This window comes from Trachymyrmex septentrionalis, unplaced genomic scaffold, assembly GCF_001594115.1.
Source record: "Trachymyrmex septentrionalis isolate Tsep2-gDNA-1 unplaced genomic scaffold, Tsep1.0 scaffold95, whole genome shotgun sequence".
NCBI lineage: Eukaryota > Metazoa > Arthropoda > Insecta > Hymenoptera > Formicidae > Trachymyrmex > Trachymyrmex septentrionalis.
The window spans coordinates 285,575-302,743 of NW_017306139.1; the positions used below are offsets into that span (position 1 = coordinate 285,575).

General features: G+C 37.1%; 3 protein-coding genes across 4 annotated transcripts; 1 reads left to right on the forward strand and 2 right to left on the reverse strand.

Moving 5' to 3' along the window:
- Positions 1 to 1,406: 1,406 nt before the first annotated feature.
- LOC108756104 (cytosolic 10-formyltetrahydrofolate dehydrogenase) lies at positions 1,407 to 8,081 on the reverse strand. 2 transcript variants are annotated; one of them, XM_018499681.1, is made up of 8 exons: positions 7,914 to 8,081; positions 7,160 to 7,203; positions 6,653 to 6,794; positions 5,669 to 5,903; positions 3,926 to 4,602; positions 3,255 to 3,669; positions 2,524 to 3,182; positions 1,407 to 2,320 (listed from the first exon to the last, which is right to left on the reverse strand). In XM_018499681.1, the coding sequence occupies exons 3-8, from the start codon at positions 6,786 to 6,788 to the stop codon at positions 1,743 to 1,745; spliced, it is 2,700 nt and encodes an 899-aa protein (XP_018355183.1). In that variant the 5' UTR covers positions 6,789 to 6,794; positions 7,160 to 7,203; positions 7,914 to 8,081; the 3' UTR covers positions 1,407 to 1,742. The 2 variants fall into 2 exon arrangements, with proteins under 2 accessions (XP_018355183.1, XP_018355182.1); XM_018499680.1 differs by lacking the exon at positions 7,160 to 7,203.
- Positions 8,082 to 9,877: 1,796 nt separating this feature from the next.
- On the reverse strand, positions 9,878 to 12,154 carry LOC108756147 (protein Red). Its single transcript, XM_018499749.1, has 3 exons — positions 11,981 to 12,154; positions 11,379 to 11,882; positions 9,878 to 11,141 (listed from the first exon to the last, which is right to left on the reverse strand). Exons 2-3 carry the CDS (start codon positions 11,862 to 11,864, stop codon positions 10,050 to 10,052), a joined length of 1,578 nt encoding a protein of 525 aa, XP_018355251.1. The 5' UTR covers positions 11,865 to 11,882; positions 11,981 to 12,154; the 3' UTR covers positions 9,878 to 10,049.
- A 1,632-nt stretch (positions 12,155 to 13,786) lies between these two features.
- On the forward strand, positions 13,787 to 17,159 carry LOC108756148 (FAS-associated factor 2-A). The gene is made up of 8 exons (XM_018499750.1): positions 13,787 to 14,043; positions 14,129 to 14,209; positions 14,706 to 14,931; positions 15,207 to 15,393; positions 15,617 to 15,790; positions 15,878 to 15,973; positions 16,100 to 16,412; positions 16,862 to 17,159. The coding sequence occupies exons 1-8, from the start codon at positions 13,981 to 13,983 to the stop codon at positions 17,024 to 17,026; spliced, it is 1,305 nt and encodes a 434-aa protein (XP_018355252.1). The 5' UTR covers positions 13,787 to 13,980; the 3' UTR covers positions 17,027 to 17,159.
- Positions 17,160 to 17,169: the final 10 nt, after the last annotated feature.

A 17,169-nucleotide genomic window follows, 5' to 3' on the forward strand; every position in this document is an offset into this window, starting at 1 on the left:
TTTTCTAGAGAGAGCCTCCGTTTGCCAGACGGATGAAGACCTGGAGGTTGAAGGATGGCTGAGGGTAAAGATGTAAGAAACAGTGGCCGAAGAAAGGGAGAGACATACTTATAGGAACAGCTGTTCGTCGACTGGGGTATTGACCGTGCGCACCTACACAGGGGGAATTTTCACAGCAGACCCTTTCACAGACCTCCTCTCTCAGGTATACGGAATACGTGTTGCACTCGATCGTTTGAACCGTCCCCTGATGACTCATACAGGGCACAATGCCTGTTCACACGTAAAGGCGAAGCAGCGGGCCCATTGCTTCGGAAAACTATTATAAGTAACACATTTACACTTCTAAAACACTTTCAGAAGTTTTCTACCTATATAATCGACAAAAATTTGCCTTGCTCATTTTGGGTACTTATTTTTCTTCTATTCTAACGGATCTAAAAAAATTTCTGGGAACTTTTTTTTTCATTTATATAATTATCGTTAATTTTCTTCTTCCTCTTTCCGATTTATTTTGTTGTTAAACAGATAACAAATTATTTGTCTGTAAGTAGATTTTTTTTAAAAAGTTATCAATAAAAGCGGAACTAATAAATAACTAAATAACTAATAAAGAAGAAGCAATTTAATTCTCATTAATAATGAGAATCTAATACTCTAATTGTTACGAAAATTTTGAAAAATCACTCGCGTTGTTTTTCTTCCAGATAATCTCCAGTTTCGTGTTCAAAATGCCATGAATGACCGTTTGCGATTGGTCGTTCCGAGAGACAAGGTCGAGCAAGATGAAACGTTATAGGAACGCGAATGAGCCTACTCGCACGAAGCACACTTGTGTTCTGAGACAAAAAATCACACAACATCTGGAACCTCGGGATAGAAGGCGATCCGCTGTAAAAACTATTTGTACACCCCGTACGCGTGGGAGCGAGAGATCCACAATCTCCCTTCATTAACTCGTAAAGGTCCCGTTTCGTTGCCTTGAAACATGTTTTCCCACGTCGAGCGATTTTTCTTTTCGATGATTGCAACAAGATGTAAGAATGGTCATTGTAAAATGACTAAATACATCGTTGATGTATCATGAGATTTTAAGATTTTATCATATAAAAATTGAAGCAAACAAGCTTAATTATTGTTTACAGAAAGTCAATTATTTGTTTTTGGTTAATAAAGACAGAAAAAAGCAGTTATAGAAACAACAGGTTTATTTGTATAAATCAAATAAAAGAAAGGATCCTATTTTCAGTTAAAGCGGATGCTGATGCTCGATAACGTATATATATATATATACATATATATATATATATATTGTATAAATTTGTATTTGAATATCATCAAGCATTCAGCATCCGCTTTGACTGAATATAGGATTCTTTTTCTTATTTGATTTAATCTTATCGGCCTTTTAACTTATATAATAGGTTTATTTGTATAAATAATACGTGCAGTATGTAAAATGTGGCGCGCGAATGTATATTAATTTGTTATCTTCAAACGTAAGACTCGTTCAGTTTTGTTAAAGAAAGACCTAGATACATCATCACATACGACGATATGCCTCATTACACTCTAAATTTCTTCCAGTGAAATCTCACTTCAAGAGAATGAAAATACAACCACCCTTAAAAACGAGTGACAATTTTCACTCTCTTGGAATGAGATTTCACTGTAAGAAATTTAGAGTGTACACATCCATACGATACTATTATATATATTACAATGTTCTCGGATAACGATCGTTAGTACTCGACGGTGATCGTCTTTGTCTTGAGATATTCGTTAAGAGCCTCCTGTCCCAAATCCTTGCCGAATCCAGACATCTTGAAGCCGCCGAACGGTGCTGCTACGTCCGTCTTGTTGTACGTGTTGATGAATACTGTGCCAGCCTCGATTTTCTCCGCAAATCTGAGCGCCCTGCTGATATCCTTGGTAAGAACCCCCGAGGCCAGACCGAATTCGGTGTTGTTCGCCCGCGCGATCATCTGATCGATGTTCTTCGAGCTGAACTTGGAGATCACCATTACTGGACCAAAGGATTCTTCCTTGGCAATGTACATGTTATCCTCGACGTTCGTGAATACGGTCGGTTCAAAGTACCAGCCGGGACGATTCAACCTTTTGCCGCCGTAGACCAACTTCGCTCCCTCCTCGACTCCGCTCTGCACGAACTCGAGAAGTTTGTCCAGATGAGCTTTGTGATTCTGCGGCCCGTGAGCCGTGCTTCTGTCCAGTGGATTACCGATGGTAATCTTCTTTATCTCGTCGACCACACGTCTCACGAACTCGTCATGGATAGTCTCCTCAACAAAAAGTCGTCCTTTGGGACGAAAAACAAATTATAACGCTAGACTAGAATTTAATTATATTTCAAGATTAAATCCTATAATCTCTTATATTAACGAGCGAGATTATATTTTTGGGATATATTTAACTTTATGCTATCTATTGTATGATTATTTCAAAAGCCATTTATTTGGCTTGGACTCCAAAATAAAAGAAACGTAAGAAGTAGTCTCTTACCGGCGGCGATGCAGTTTTCTCCTTTGTTGAAGAACACACTGCCCATGCCGATCCTGACCGCTTGTTGCATGTCCGCGTCTTCGAAGATGACGAGGGGACTTTTACCACCAAGCTCCAATGACACTTTCTTCAGGTTACTGTCGGCGCAACGTCTCATGATGGTTTGACCGATCTGCGTGGAGCCGGTGAAGCCCAGCTTTCTGATCAACGGATGCCCCACTATAGCGTTTCCGACGGCACCGCCGACTCCGCAGACGATATTAATGACACCGGGTGGAATTCCAGCACGCGCGGACAGCTCGGCGAATTTCAAGGCTGTTAGGGGTGACGCCTGGGCCGGTTTCATTACCACGGTGTTGCCGGCCGCTAGACAGGCCGCCATCTTCCACGACAGCATCATCAGCGGGTAGTTCCACGGAGTGACCAGGCCGCAAACGCCGATCGGTTCGCGCCGCGTGAACGTAAGATTCCGGTTCGGACGGGCATGCGAGATGGGTATGGTCGAACCTTGAATCTTGTCGCACCAGCCGGCGAAGTAGCGCCAGGTCTCGATAGACATGCCTACGTGGGTTTTCAGAGCGAGAGTATAGACCGCGCCAGAGTCCAGAGTCTCCAGAGTAGCCAGTTCTTCCTTGTGCTCTTCCATTAAATCCGCCAATCTAGAAGACAATAGAAGAAACGTGAAGAATTGGAAATAAATTTGTATTCGAATGAGACGATTGGTCTCTTACTTGAACAATAAAGCTCCACGCTCCCTGGCGCTAATTTTGCCCCATTCACCCTCCTCGAAGGCTTTTTTGGCAGCCCTAACGGCTCGATCGACGTCCTCGGCATTTCCGCTTTCTACCGAGCAGATTACGCTCTCGTCGTGAGGATTTATCGTGTTGACAGGATTACCGTGACCGTTAACGAACTCGCCGTCGATGAAGAGTTGCCTGGGGAATCTCAGAGTCATGTTGTTCACCTGTATCTCCATCGCGTCGTACTTGATCACCTTTGCGGCTAAATTTCCCCGAGCGGTGAGTATAACCGCCGTGGCGAATTCCTTAAAGACCGGCGCCATGAAGACGTCGATGTTCTGCAGACTAACGCCGAAATTGTCCTTGACTTCCTCGACTAGTCGTACCACGTCCATGCTGCCACCACCTGCGACAAATATTTCGTAAGATTAATTCAAGTCTTCTTGTCACGTGCCGTTAATTTATCACAAAAAAATAATGGCAATATAGCGAACAAAAAAAAATCAAAGTTAACATTTATTACACGATATATAAACTCTTCAACTTGTTAACATAATAAATATGTATTTAACTGATAGTTGTCCAATGAATAAAAATTGATACTGAAATTCAAACGTATAAATTAAATTTGGCATTTGTAAAAAAAAATCTTTAAGCTTTACCGGAAGCAAAGAAATCTGTATCTTCGTCGACGTCAATTCTGAGTACATCTGTCCAAATTTGGCGCAGGCTGTTGGCGATATTTAACTCTTCCTCCGTAAACTCCACAACCCGGCTATCGTTAACCTGCCCGTATTTGCTGGCATGAATGGTCTTGGTTCCGATTTTGATTCTCTCCACGTTAATGAATTGTCCGTCAACAGCTGTGATCAGCAAACCTCCCTGATGAACGATTCCTTTCCGCCCCTCGAGATTGACCGTCTTCTCGACTTCTGGTTGCTTATCGCTCCACAAAGATGATCCGAAGAGTCGCGCTTCCTCGCCGTCCAGCGTCGTCCAAGCTCCCGGTGTACTGTCCAGACCACGAATAAAATCGTGAAGTTCCTCCGCCGGCTTTGTCCAGTCGATCCTCTGGAGTTCTTTCTTGTTCAGCAAAGGATCGTAAGTCGCACCCTCCGCTGGTTGTGGCACCATAGGCGCAGTTCCCTTGGCGACGAGGTTCACGGCATCGCCCATGGCCTTGATACCCTCCGGATAGAGGAAATTATTGTACAAACTGTCCACCGTGTCACTCGGCTCCACTTTGCAGGATTTTTGGAGGAGAATCGGCCCGGTATCCAAGCCATCGTCCGCCCAGAAAATCGAGAATCCTGCGGTTTTATCTCCTTCAATCAGAGTCCTGAAACGCGAGATAGATTAGTTTAAAATAAGAAAACGAAAATATAATTGATTAAGGTATTATATAATTCTTTCCATCCCTCCGTCCGCCTCTGCTAATTTAGATCGACTTTCATTTCAGTCCAACTTTTATTCTTCACCCAAGCAGAACAACAAGTCACGATAACGTCAAAATGACATTAAAATGAATCGGAAATGATTGAAAGATGACTTTTAACGATCATTTTCAGATCACTTTGACATTATAACGACTTGTCCCGCTTGGGCATCTTTTTCTAATTCTTAGAACTAGAAAAAAGATGAACAGTTAGTTGAACCGAGATTAAAATAATGGCATTAGAAGGAAATGCGACTTTATTTTATTTGCCGGATAAACAAGAAAAATTATAAGTCCGAGAAAGAGTAACCTTCCGAAAATGTATAGTATCATCGATTCATAGGTCAAAGTATAATAAAATACGCGGATACGCGCACACGCGCAGTTCGAGGGGATCATATGGCGAGCTCGTGGTCTCTTATTATCGTTGTCATTATCGTCAGCGCGTTTTCAGCGAGAAAGTAGTTTCTCGCCTCGTAATCTGGAGCACGAAAACCGCGGCGAACCGGTTGTTGCGGCGCGCCGATATCGACAGACATGATATCGCGACCGACTGACTTGTCAACTCTAACATGAGCCAAGTCTAAAAATAAATAATTAACAGATGCAGATGTATTAACATAATCCTTAAAAGATATGGATTATTGTGTACGATTCGACTCTTCTAAAGTAAATGATTATTTTATTTCGCATCATTTGTGTGATACTCGCGGCTCATTCGAAGATAACGGATGACGAGGATTCTTTTGTTACAGTCTTGATCAATGTGGAGTCAAATAACTAAGTGCGAAATGTGAAAAAAATTCATGACTCTGCGTTTTCTTCGGATTAACTGCGCGTGACGTCCCCACTCTTACAAGATCAAAAATGTCCCCCCGCAGATCTTTCTATAAAAATACTTTTCCATTCTCGCTCTTTGGAAAATTTCCAAGAGTATCAAAGACACGTGGCGATCGAAGCGAGAACTCACCAGCTTATAGCGCTCGCGCCTCTATGTCTGGGTAATAAGGACGGATGATAACATATGCTTCGGTGACGAGGATGATTAATGACTTCCATGGGGATGTACTGACTGCAGAAGGGAAGGACATTGAGATCCACCTCGATGCCCTTGTATAGCTCCAGGATTTCCGGCAAGGTCGCTCCTTTGCTCCTCCAGGCCTTGATCTTGAAGACCGGCGTGTTATCAGCCTTGGCAGTAACGGCTACGATCAAATGGAAGTGATAAGGCGAAATGTAAACCGCAGGATCATCCATTGAATATCCGAAATTCTCCGCGTTTTTTTTTTATTTTCATAATCAAAGATCTCGAAGAAACAATCAATGGATAATCCTGATATATTAGGTTAAGTAAAAAGTCATCGCGTTTTTTTAAAAGACACCTATCAGTAAAAACCGCAATTACTTTCTTACCAACAATATAAATATATCTTAATAGAGTAAAGTTTTAGCTTTAAAAATCTCTTTTTTAAATTATACGATACGACAATTTTTAATGGAGTTATGAGCAATTAAAGTCAAAATAATTCTTTTATTTAATCCGCGATAACTCAGTAATCAAAAGTCGTAGGAATATTAAAAAAAAACGATTTTGTAGGGAAAGTATCAAGCTTTCACGATAGGTAATCGAAAATTTTCTCAAATTCGTTTTGGACACGTTACAAATCCACAAAGTGAGAAGAAAATTTTTCGTCTTTTTCAGCTCGTAGTTTTTGGTATGTAAAAATTATCAAACTCATATAAACTTAAAAAATGTGATAAGCTTTTAAAAGTAGAGATTTCAAGCTTTAAAACCCTTTTTTTAAATTTGAATTTCATTCATTATTGACGAAGATATTATATATACAACTTTGAGCTAAAAAATACGCGATGACTTTTTACTCAACCTAATATAATATATATAAAACGAGAAGATTCGTAATACGATTAATAATTTTAATCAAAGCTCTAATACCTAGAGGATCCTCGCGGTTTCCCTTATCCGGAATCGTAAACACTCCGGTCACCTGATGTCCATTCTGTCGTAAAAGTTTGTAGACTTCCGCCGCGAATGGACTTTGTCCGATGATAGCCACCTTGAGTTGCGCCATCGTCGACTATGATTTACAATATTATCATTTGTGAAAGATTTTTATTCATCTCTATGTACTTTCACTCCCGAAATTTTCATTGAAAATTAAATAAAATTCTTAAGGGAGATAAATACTATAATTGTAAGTAATGTCATCGTTGAAATAATTTATTGCACCATCAATCTGTTAAATAATTCATTAATTTATATTATCTGTTACACCATCAATCTGTTGAAATAGTTCATCGATTTATACTTATATTATTATCTTTACGTAAAAAATTAGCTTTTTGTCAGGTATCTTTAATAGTAAATGCGTTAACATTGAACGTTATTTTTTAGTTATTTCATTAGTAAATGCATTAATTAAATAATGTTCAATCTACATACCTATCCAGGATTTAGTCTCTCTGTTCAGTAGCAGTTTATACAGGCTGTAAATATATATTTACAAAGCTTATTTACAGAATATCACCGCGAAGCCCCTATTAATATAATTAATCGCGCATCCGCAACACCATTACCGTATAAAAAAAAAAAACGTGAGTGATATCATATTAATTAGTCATAAAATGTAAATTAATATTAACAGGAAATATATCGATCATGCGGAAGCCAATTATTAAAATTAAACGAACAAAAATATCTAAAACTTATTACGGTAAAAGGGTAGAATGATAAATTTACATGTGACTACAATGTCACTGTTACTTCCCTATAAACATATAATATTATTTAATATTTTAAGCATTATGTACATTTTCAATATTCCAAGAATACGCTTAAAATATTAAATAATATTATCCGTTTATAGGATTATATTTAGAAAAAAGAGTATATTTAGAAAAAAGAATGACTGAGTAACAGTGACAAGTTACGTCGACATTAGGACCGTGTCACGACACATTGCCCTAATCTATGTACATACATTATCTGATATCGCATTCTGTCTATGACATACTTTATACGTTACATTTTATGTTACGGTCGTCATGATATGTAACGTATTATAAGAAGCATTTTGTTCTAATAATTGGCAAAACAACGCAAGAGAGAAATTCGTATCTCTCGTGCATGCTTCATAGAGTCAAGTTTTTTTCGCATCTCTCTTGAATTTCGATGGAACAGGATTTATTGGACTTACGATATTCAAGACGAGATCGCGCCGCCAGATGAGATTCCTGAGGGCCAGCATCAGTTAGCAGAATGTAGGTGTATCGCGAGCGTATCGTATGGGATATGTCCACGTTGCGCCTTCACTTTTCTCACTGATTGCACTTCGAGTGAAACTGTGCAACGATCGCAATCAGTTTTCTTGCACAAACTGTGCTCACCCGGGTAAAAGCAGTTACGTATATATACGTGGACGATATCAACATCGGGGGTCAAGATCGGAAATATTTACTTTCCTCGAGGGACTTCCATTATCTCTATGTCACGATCCAATAAACTATCCAAAGCCATGCGACCATTAAGCTTATGTTTAAACTTTTTTTTCTCATAATATCAGACTATTAATTAACAAATTCAGCAGTTTTTAACTGAGAAAAAAATTTGTTAACTTGACTAAAAATGCGTTTAGTTAGATGATGATTATTTAGTTCAAAATAAATATTTATATATTTATAATTAAAGTAACAAATATCTTTTTGACAGTCCGCTACATTCAGTTGAATCAACTAATATTTTTTTGAAACAACAACTTTTTTTTCTCTGTAGCAGAATGAGATCATATATCATATCAAGAATTCAGTATTCATTTATTATAAATCGAACAATGATAAAACACTATTCTATCATAAAATATTCTTGATAACAGTATTTATTATTAAATAATATGAATTGCAAAGAATAAGAAACAAAAACCGAGTGCGTTTAATAACGCGCGAATTTTCTTTTTATTTTATTAATGATTATAAAATAATATATTTTTTCAGTAAGAAATACTCGATTGGCCAGAAAAATATGAAATCTTGTTTCCTTCCTCGTTTCTAAATTGATCTCACTCTAGAATGAATTTGCAAAATTACATTTGCAACGTAAGTCTTTCTTAAGCAAACACTGATAATGGTTTAAATTTATTTACGTCAAATATAACATCGAATCAGAATTGACCGGAGATTTTTTTCTACAACGCCAATGACTTTCTAATCGTAAGACGCGAACTGATGTAAGTGCAAACCGGCTTGTTCCAGTTAAAAGGAAAGATTCACCGGTTTTGAGATCATTAGTTCACAAAGAAGCAAAAAATCTCGTCGATAAATTCGTTTGCGTTTATACTAGCATTTTCGAACTGCCGCGAACCAGTTTCGGGTCATTCTGCTCAGTAAGGTTACACGATCTTTATCACAAGACCATGTGAACGTAAAGTATGCATTTAATATCTATTTCACGCATCCATAATTCGTAATTCCACGAAAACGATCGGTCATCACGTTGTAACCCCGTTATATAATTCGTTTAATAATATCCTCATACCATAAAGGACCGTTTAAACTATAATATGCATATCGAAAAAAATTGCATTTTCTTTAAAATAAGCCAAATAAATTTTTTCGGATAAACGCACATCTTCTTTGCACTCATAAAAACTTGTACTCGTTAATAATGTTTACGTTGCTTTTAAATTCCTTAATTAAAGTGAAGACGATAACAAGAAGATATAACTTTAAGGATTTGGAAAATAAAATGATTAATGCATATAAAAATGATTAATATATGTATAGGTAATATATATTTTTATATTATATACTATTGTACATTCGGGCTAAATATGTATGCACATACCTAAGACTTAGAAAATTATTTCGTAAAACAAATTATTGTATAGATTAATGTAAAATTAGATTGAATGTCTACAACATATACAATTTTGTTATTCAAATTAGTTCTTGTTGACTGCTTCATTAATATTAACTATGCTAATAACTTATTTGGTAAACTATATATCATGAATTTATCAGCACATAATTTTATATAAGAATAAATTTATTATATAGTGTATTTATTTAATAATAATAATTAATAATAATTTATTCATATTGTGTGTGTGTGTGTGCGCGCGCGCGCGTATGTATTGAAAAATTTGTCGCGATAGGACAATTAAAAAATTCGCAAAAAATTTTATTGTATTTATACAAATAAAAAAAAATCACTTCTGATAATAAAGCGATTTTCCTTCACATCTAACACGTAACAATTTAAGATAACAGTTAGATTCTTGAGGCTTTCCGTTTATGCAATAAATCAAAAATACAGATTCGCTAGTCGAACAAAATGCTCAATATCGTGGTACTTTGAATTCAGATGCGCCCTCGATCGCCGTTGTCGGTTTTCTCTTGTTCATAATGTTCTGGATCTTTTGCCATTCGCGATCGAGTTCTGCCTTCTCATTCTTCTCTTTATTGTACTTTCTGGTGCGTCTACCATCAGCCATCTTCACACCGTATTGAAAGGCTGCTTTGGGCAGCGCCTCCTTGTTGTTCATATATTCGCTGTATTCCTCGGGCGTGTCAAAGTCCCAGCGACCTATCGGGCCCTTTTTGTTACCTAGATCCATTTTCGTGTAATCCACTTCATCGTCTGAATCGTCGATAGCGTCTTGCATCTCGTCCAAACCTGGATAACACTCGGCGTATCCTTCCGGTTCGGCCGCGAGTTTGTTCAGCAATGCACCCTTTTTCGGCGCATTGCTGTCTGCTGTAGCGACTACAGCGGCAATCGCGTTCGGCTGTAACGTGCTCGGTAACTGAGGCGCGTTTGCCTTGTCATCAGTGTCCAGATTTGATTCAGGTTTATCAAAGTATGAGCCCTTCTTCTTCTCGCGCAGCTGCCCATCCTTTTTGCTCATCATCGTCGGTACATAATCGCCAATGTCGCCATAAATGCTCTCATCGGTAACGGGTTGACGTGACTGGATGTCGAGTTCGTTCAGCTCGTCGCCACGACCGCGTCCGTCCTTCAGTTTCTTGCCCTTTTTGCTGTGACGGCTTCCCTGGCGCAAGTACGACAGTATCTGAGCCAATTTGTTTATTACGATATCATTGGTCGTGAGAGTTGGTGTATTGTCGATCGTAGGCACGTCCGCCTTGCTTCTGATAAGTGTCGTTGGTATGTCGACGTCGGCATTTTCGTCATCTAGCTCGATCACGTAAGCCATGCGACCTGGCGTAAAGAGTTCATTCCTTTCAATTTGCTTGGATTTCATGGTCATAATTGTCTTGTACACGTTCCGACCGATCTTGGTCTTGAATTGCATCTCGTCATCTTTCTTCTCCGGAAGTGGTTCTTTCTTTGACTTTTCCTTTGGCTTAACCAGTTTCTCCAACTCCTGCTCTTGCTCATGTTCTTTTGCTTCAATTTCACTGCGCACCTATAAAATATGTAGCATTATATTATTTAAGAATATAAATTGAATGTAAGTTAAAATAAAATTTAAGATTGGAAATGCACACTATCATCTGTATACTTTGTATGACTTTATTTTAAATGACTGATAAATAAATTTATTTGATATACCTATATTGCAATAAATTTTCCACAGTCAATTTTTTTTAAGAGTTTGATAAAGTAATAAAATGGAGGTAACAAAATCCTGAAGGCATTATACCTTCTGCAAAAGAGCATAATCCAAGCCTTTGACCAAGTGAGTATGCTCCATGTCACCACCCAAGAATTTAGACTGTTGAATCATCTGTCGCCTACGCTCTGCAGCATCCATACCAGATTTCAGGTCAGGTGCAACAGCTCGGTAAGCACTAGCATTGTTCATAGGATCTTCTGCCTGGTAATCTTGATTGGTACCGTCCCTGCGCTCTCTCGCACGATCTCTGTATTTCTCAGCGAGCTCAGCCATCTTATCCTCCTCCTGCTTCTTTAATTTCGCATAGAAGCTCTTCTTCTTCCTTCGCAATTCGGCCCGACTGCCTCCGCTGACTTGGGGCGTTTGGGCAGTTTTTGCACTCGCATCCCTTACTGTACCTGGCACGGAGGCTGGAGTGGCTGAGGGCACTGATGCCCTTGGAGTCATCAGGAGCTTTCGGAAATCATCGTTCGTCAAGCGAACGGACATACCCTCTTCCTCCGTTTCAGGCATCTTAGCTGATTGTTTTTCCTGGTGTCAGAGAAGCAAAGTTAGAATTATTAAAATTATAAGGAAAAACACCACGATTTAAAATAATCAAACTTTTTCCAAAAGAGTAAAACATTTACCTTTAGTGTTGTTAAAAATTTAAACGCAAAATAATCCCTGCACAATATCCAAACCGTCAAGCAAGTCTGTATATTTTTATTTACATGTATCTACGTCAAGGATCGGTCGATTTATAGGTTAGTTTATTTAAAGCCATCTTATGACGGAAACTCGAAGTTCCGAATAGGGATACCTAACGTAGAATTCTTTTGCAGTAAGCAAATGTTCCTAGTAACATGTAGAGTTCTGTCTCCTGCCAACCTACAACATTTAGGGAATTTCGGAAAACACGATCCGTCAATCGCGAAGCTCGACGATCCCGAGAGAACGAGAGGTATCATACCGACCTTTGACTATATAACTATGGACTGCTAGTTACCCGCACTCTTCCTATCTTTTTCAATAGACAAAGAAACTCGCATAGCAAACATCACGCGTGCCTCCGCCAGTGAAATGATAAAAAATCGAACATAGTCACGTTACGATAATAAAACAGGAAGAAAAGAGAGATAGAATATGACATATGTTGCATTATTTTATTAGGTTTAGTAAAGTGCAGAATCAAAATAAAATATGCATATATAAATTTAACACACAATAGTAAAATATAGATAACAAGTATTAATAAACATATATATATTATTTAATAGCTATATAAATATAATTGTATGTTCAACAGCTATACAAATAATGTTATTATTGACTGCTAAAAATTACAGCTTTCGTTAATATGCGTCTCAAAAGATTTTTTCATTTAGATATTGTGATGCATTTCCCTTCATAAAATAATTTTATTTCAAAGCAAAATGTTACTATTAATTCCTTTCTTTTCTTTGATCTTCTTCTTTTTCTAATTTTATATGGCACTCGCCATTCGAAATTGACGATTCCAGCCAAACTCGGGTAGTAACTTCTTTTCTTTGATTTATAAAATTGAAATATATATCAAGCATTGGTAAACTTAGATTTGTACGTGAATTAATGATATATTAGGTGTAGTAAAAAGTCAACGCGTATTTTTTAGCTCAAAGTTGTATATATAATATCTTCGTCAATAATGAATGAAATTCAAATTTAAAAAAAGGGTTTTAAAGCTTGAAATCTCTACTTTTAAAAGCTTATCACATTTTTTAAGTTTATATGAGTTTGATAATTTTTACATACCAAAAACTACGAGCTGAAAAAGACGAAAAATTTTCTTCTCACTTTGTGGATTTGTAACGTGTCCAAAACGAATTTGAGAAAATTTTCGATTACCTATCGTGAAAGCTTGATACTTTCCCTACAAAATCGTTTTTTTTTTATATTCCTACGACTTTTGATTACTGAGTTATCGCGGATTAAATAAAAGAATTATTTTGACTTTAATTGCTCATAACTCCATTAAAAATTGTCGTATCGTATAATTTAAAAAAGAGATTTTTAAAGCTAAAACTTTACTCTATGAAGATATATTTATATTGTTGGTAAGAAAGTAATTGCGGTTTTTACTGATAGATGTCTTTTAAAAATACGCGATGACTTTTTACTACACCTAATATCATCGAAGTATCGAGATTCGCCATTTCATTGGCGGGGGCACTTTTTTCATGTTGGTACGGCGTGAGAAAGCCAACTACCAGTCCATAGTTATATAGTCAAAGATACCGACCGTTGGTTGTGTCGACGTCGCCTTTTCTCGAGTCGCACTGTGTATGACTGTGCATGAGGACGATCTTGAAGTTGTAAATTTTATCGTGGAGAGCCATGACGTCGGAAAACATCGTGTATGCAACGGAGAAATGAGGCAAATCGCGTCGTGACGTCTCGAGGGACATCGCCGCTCGACTTGAACAACGCTGGAGGTTAACTCCTGTCGGAGACACTCGCGTATCCAAATGGTTACGACCTCGCGTTATAACCTGCGTCGTGTATGCGATCCTTACATCAGCTGATGAGTTCGATGTAACTACGCGTTCACGACAACCAGATTTTTTTCAAACATCTCGTTCTCTCGATTTGTCGGACAGAAAACGTCGCAATGGCAGATCTCGCCTTGGGGGAGCTCAGCGGCGATCAAACCGAAAAAGTATTGCAGTTTCAGGTATAATCTTATTCGTTTCTTAGCTTATTAAAATCACGCGCATTATTCCTATGCGATATCGTGAATAATATGTAATGATCCACAGGATCTCACCGGCATTGAAGATCTCTCGGTATGCAGAGACGTTTTGCAGAGGCACAATTGGAATTTGGAAGTGGCGGTTCAAGTATATATTCTCTTTTACATCTCTTAATTTGTTCTTGCTGGACTGCCTTCCAAAATTTCATTCTGACAATGAGTAAAAGAACTAACTCTCGGATATTCATACATAAGTAGTAGAATTCTTTTTTGGATATTCTTTTTTTTTTTTCTGTTTACTAATGCATATAGTTCTGATCTATTTGTGATATCTGAAGACATTACTTAAGATGGTCTTGAAATAACCGATTACGAAAACCGACCCTTGAGTTAGTCTCCTTATAATAAAGTCTTGGAGCATAGCCTAACATTTTAAGATTTCTAACTTCCACAAAATATTAAATATTCCGAAATTAAGATTAACTGTGGACAAAATTATATCTTTTTGTGACAAGCAGCGTACTTATTTACCATTAATAATTTTCTATGTTGCCAATAAATATCTTATGTAAACCCCATATATGTGATGTAAAGTATGATAAAGCTCCAATTTGTATAATTTAAAATGTTTTTCTATGTTGTAGGAGCAATTAAATTTGTATGAAGGCAGGCCATCTATGTATGCACAGGACTCGCGTGCCCGCCCACCCCAAGTCGTAGATGACAGTAGTTCAAGAATTTATTTTAGTTATCCTGGAAGCTCTGGTGGAGGTGGTGGTCTCTTATCCTATATATTTTCTATGTGTTATAATCTAGTGAGCAGTATCCTGCAATTACTTTTTGCAATATTTAAAAGAAACGTTAGACCTGGTAAGTAGTGTACAATAACACATCTCTCTCATATCATGAATTAATTCCTTTTCTTAAGAATCAAGAAAGACATTTATATAGGAAATTTGTAGAAGCAAATTTTTCTATTTACATTATATAGCATGTATATGCAAGATTTAATTAAAATCTTTAAAGATAATTTACCGACTGCAAATTGATTACAATTAATTTTGCTAATTGTTATCCTTGTAATCGCATACATATAGATTTATGATTCATGCGTTAATTGAAGTAAATAAATAATATCTTTCAAGTGTCCTCCGATCCAGTGGAAGATGTAGTCAACTTTATTAGATCTTATGAGGAGCGTTATGGTAATATTCACCCAGTATTTTACCAGGGTTCTTACAGTCAAGCTCTTTCGGATGCGAAACAAGAATTAAGATTTCTCTTGGTATATCTGCATAAAGATGAAGCGCAGGAAGTCGACCAATGGTGCAGGTAATCTTAAGATTCTAATAGATAGTACAATATATATACAAAATGCACAATAAAGATGGATTAATACTGTGCACATCTGACGATGTCATATTCAATAAAAGAATCCGGTTCTAATTATAGCTTCATTTTGTCTCCAAGAAACAAATTCTATTGCCTATTGAATATTATATGTCGGATGTCATATGAAGATATGAATCCTACACAAGAAATGCATTTTTTTCAGAAATACATTGTCCGATCCTGAAGTAATAAGATATATAAACATACATACTTTGTTCTGGGCATGTAACGTAAAGTCTGGAGAGGGCTATAAAGTCGTGGAAGCGCTCAAATCGGGTTCATATCCTTTTCTAGCGCTTATTGTATTAAAGGACAATAGAATGACAATAGTCGGTCGGTACGTAAGACTAATCTATCTGCATACTTTGAAACAAACGTTTGTATAACTCTTCAGTATTAAAAATTTAATTTTTTTTTCTTACAGATTGGAAGGCGCGCCATCTTCTTCTGATTTAATGTCGCGATTGCAAACTATCATAGAACGTAATGAAATCAATCTTATCCAAGCACGTCGGGAAAGGTAATTAAATTAATTTTTCATAAAATTTGTAAATATTTTAATCTTTGCAAAAGAAAAAAAAGAGATAGATAACATGGATTAAAAGTTATTTTTTGAACATCTGCTGACGTATGTGTTTTATTTTAGGGCAGAACGTAGCGCGGCGCAATCACTTCGACAACAACAGGATCGCGCTTACGAGGAGTCGTTACGCGCGGATCAGGAGAAGGATCGCAGAAGAGAGGAGGAACGAAAAGCACGCGAGGAGCAAGAGGCCCGAGAAAAGGAAGAATTGGACGCTCAGGAATTGGAAATTCAACGTATACGTCTCGAGAAAGAACGGACTATTGGCAAAGTGCCCTTCGAGCCGGAACCATCTAATCCTCATGCGTGTCATCTTCAAATTAAACTTGGAGAGAGAACCATGAAAAGAAGATTTCTTATGACTGATACAGTCAAGGTAATTAGTATGAACAATTATAAATATAAACAGTAGTAAGTGAAAATCAATCAAAAAATGTTCAACACAAATACGTGAAGGTCTTATTCGGTCAAAGCAGTCTTAGTACCTAACAATAAATTTTACAATTTCTAGTTAAAGTAAATTTAAGTATTCCAACATTCAGTTTGGGTGTGTTTCGGGATCGACAAATAATCAACTTGCATTTGCTTAATGTGAAAATTCATAAAATATTAGACCCCTTTGACCAAATATGATCTTTTTCGCTTATGTGTGTGTATATGTGTGTGTATTACTCATAAATATAAATTAAAAATATTCTTAACTAGAATTTATTATAAAAAATTTTTTTTAATTTTTCAACGCACTTGTACACATTTATATGCCATTTATTATTATTGACTTAGCAAAAATAATGATATATAATGAAAATAAGATTTTTTTTTCAGGATGTTTATCATTGGATATTCAGCCAACCAGATTCTCCAGCGAGTTTCGAGATAACAACGAGCTATCCGAGAAGAGTCCTCTATCCTTGTAGAGACATTTCGACTCTATCGGATGCCGGTTTAACCCACAGAGAAGTTCTTCACGTTAACGATCTAGATGACTAATTGCGATCAATATTTCGATATGACATTCTTCAAGTTCTAGTATCATTCCACAAAAAAAATGATACTGTCATGAAAGACACTTGTCAAGGGATACAAGCTCATGCAGCATATACACACAAGATGCATACACACACACTCACACA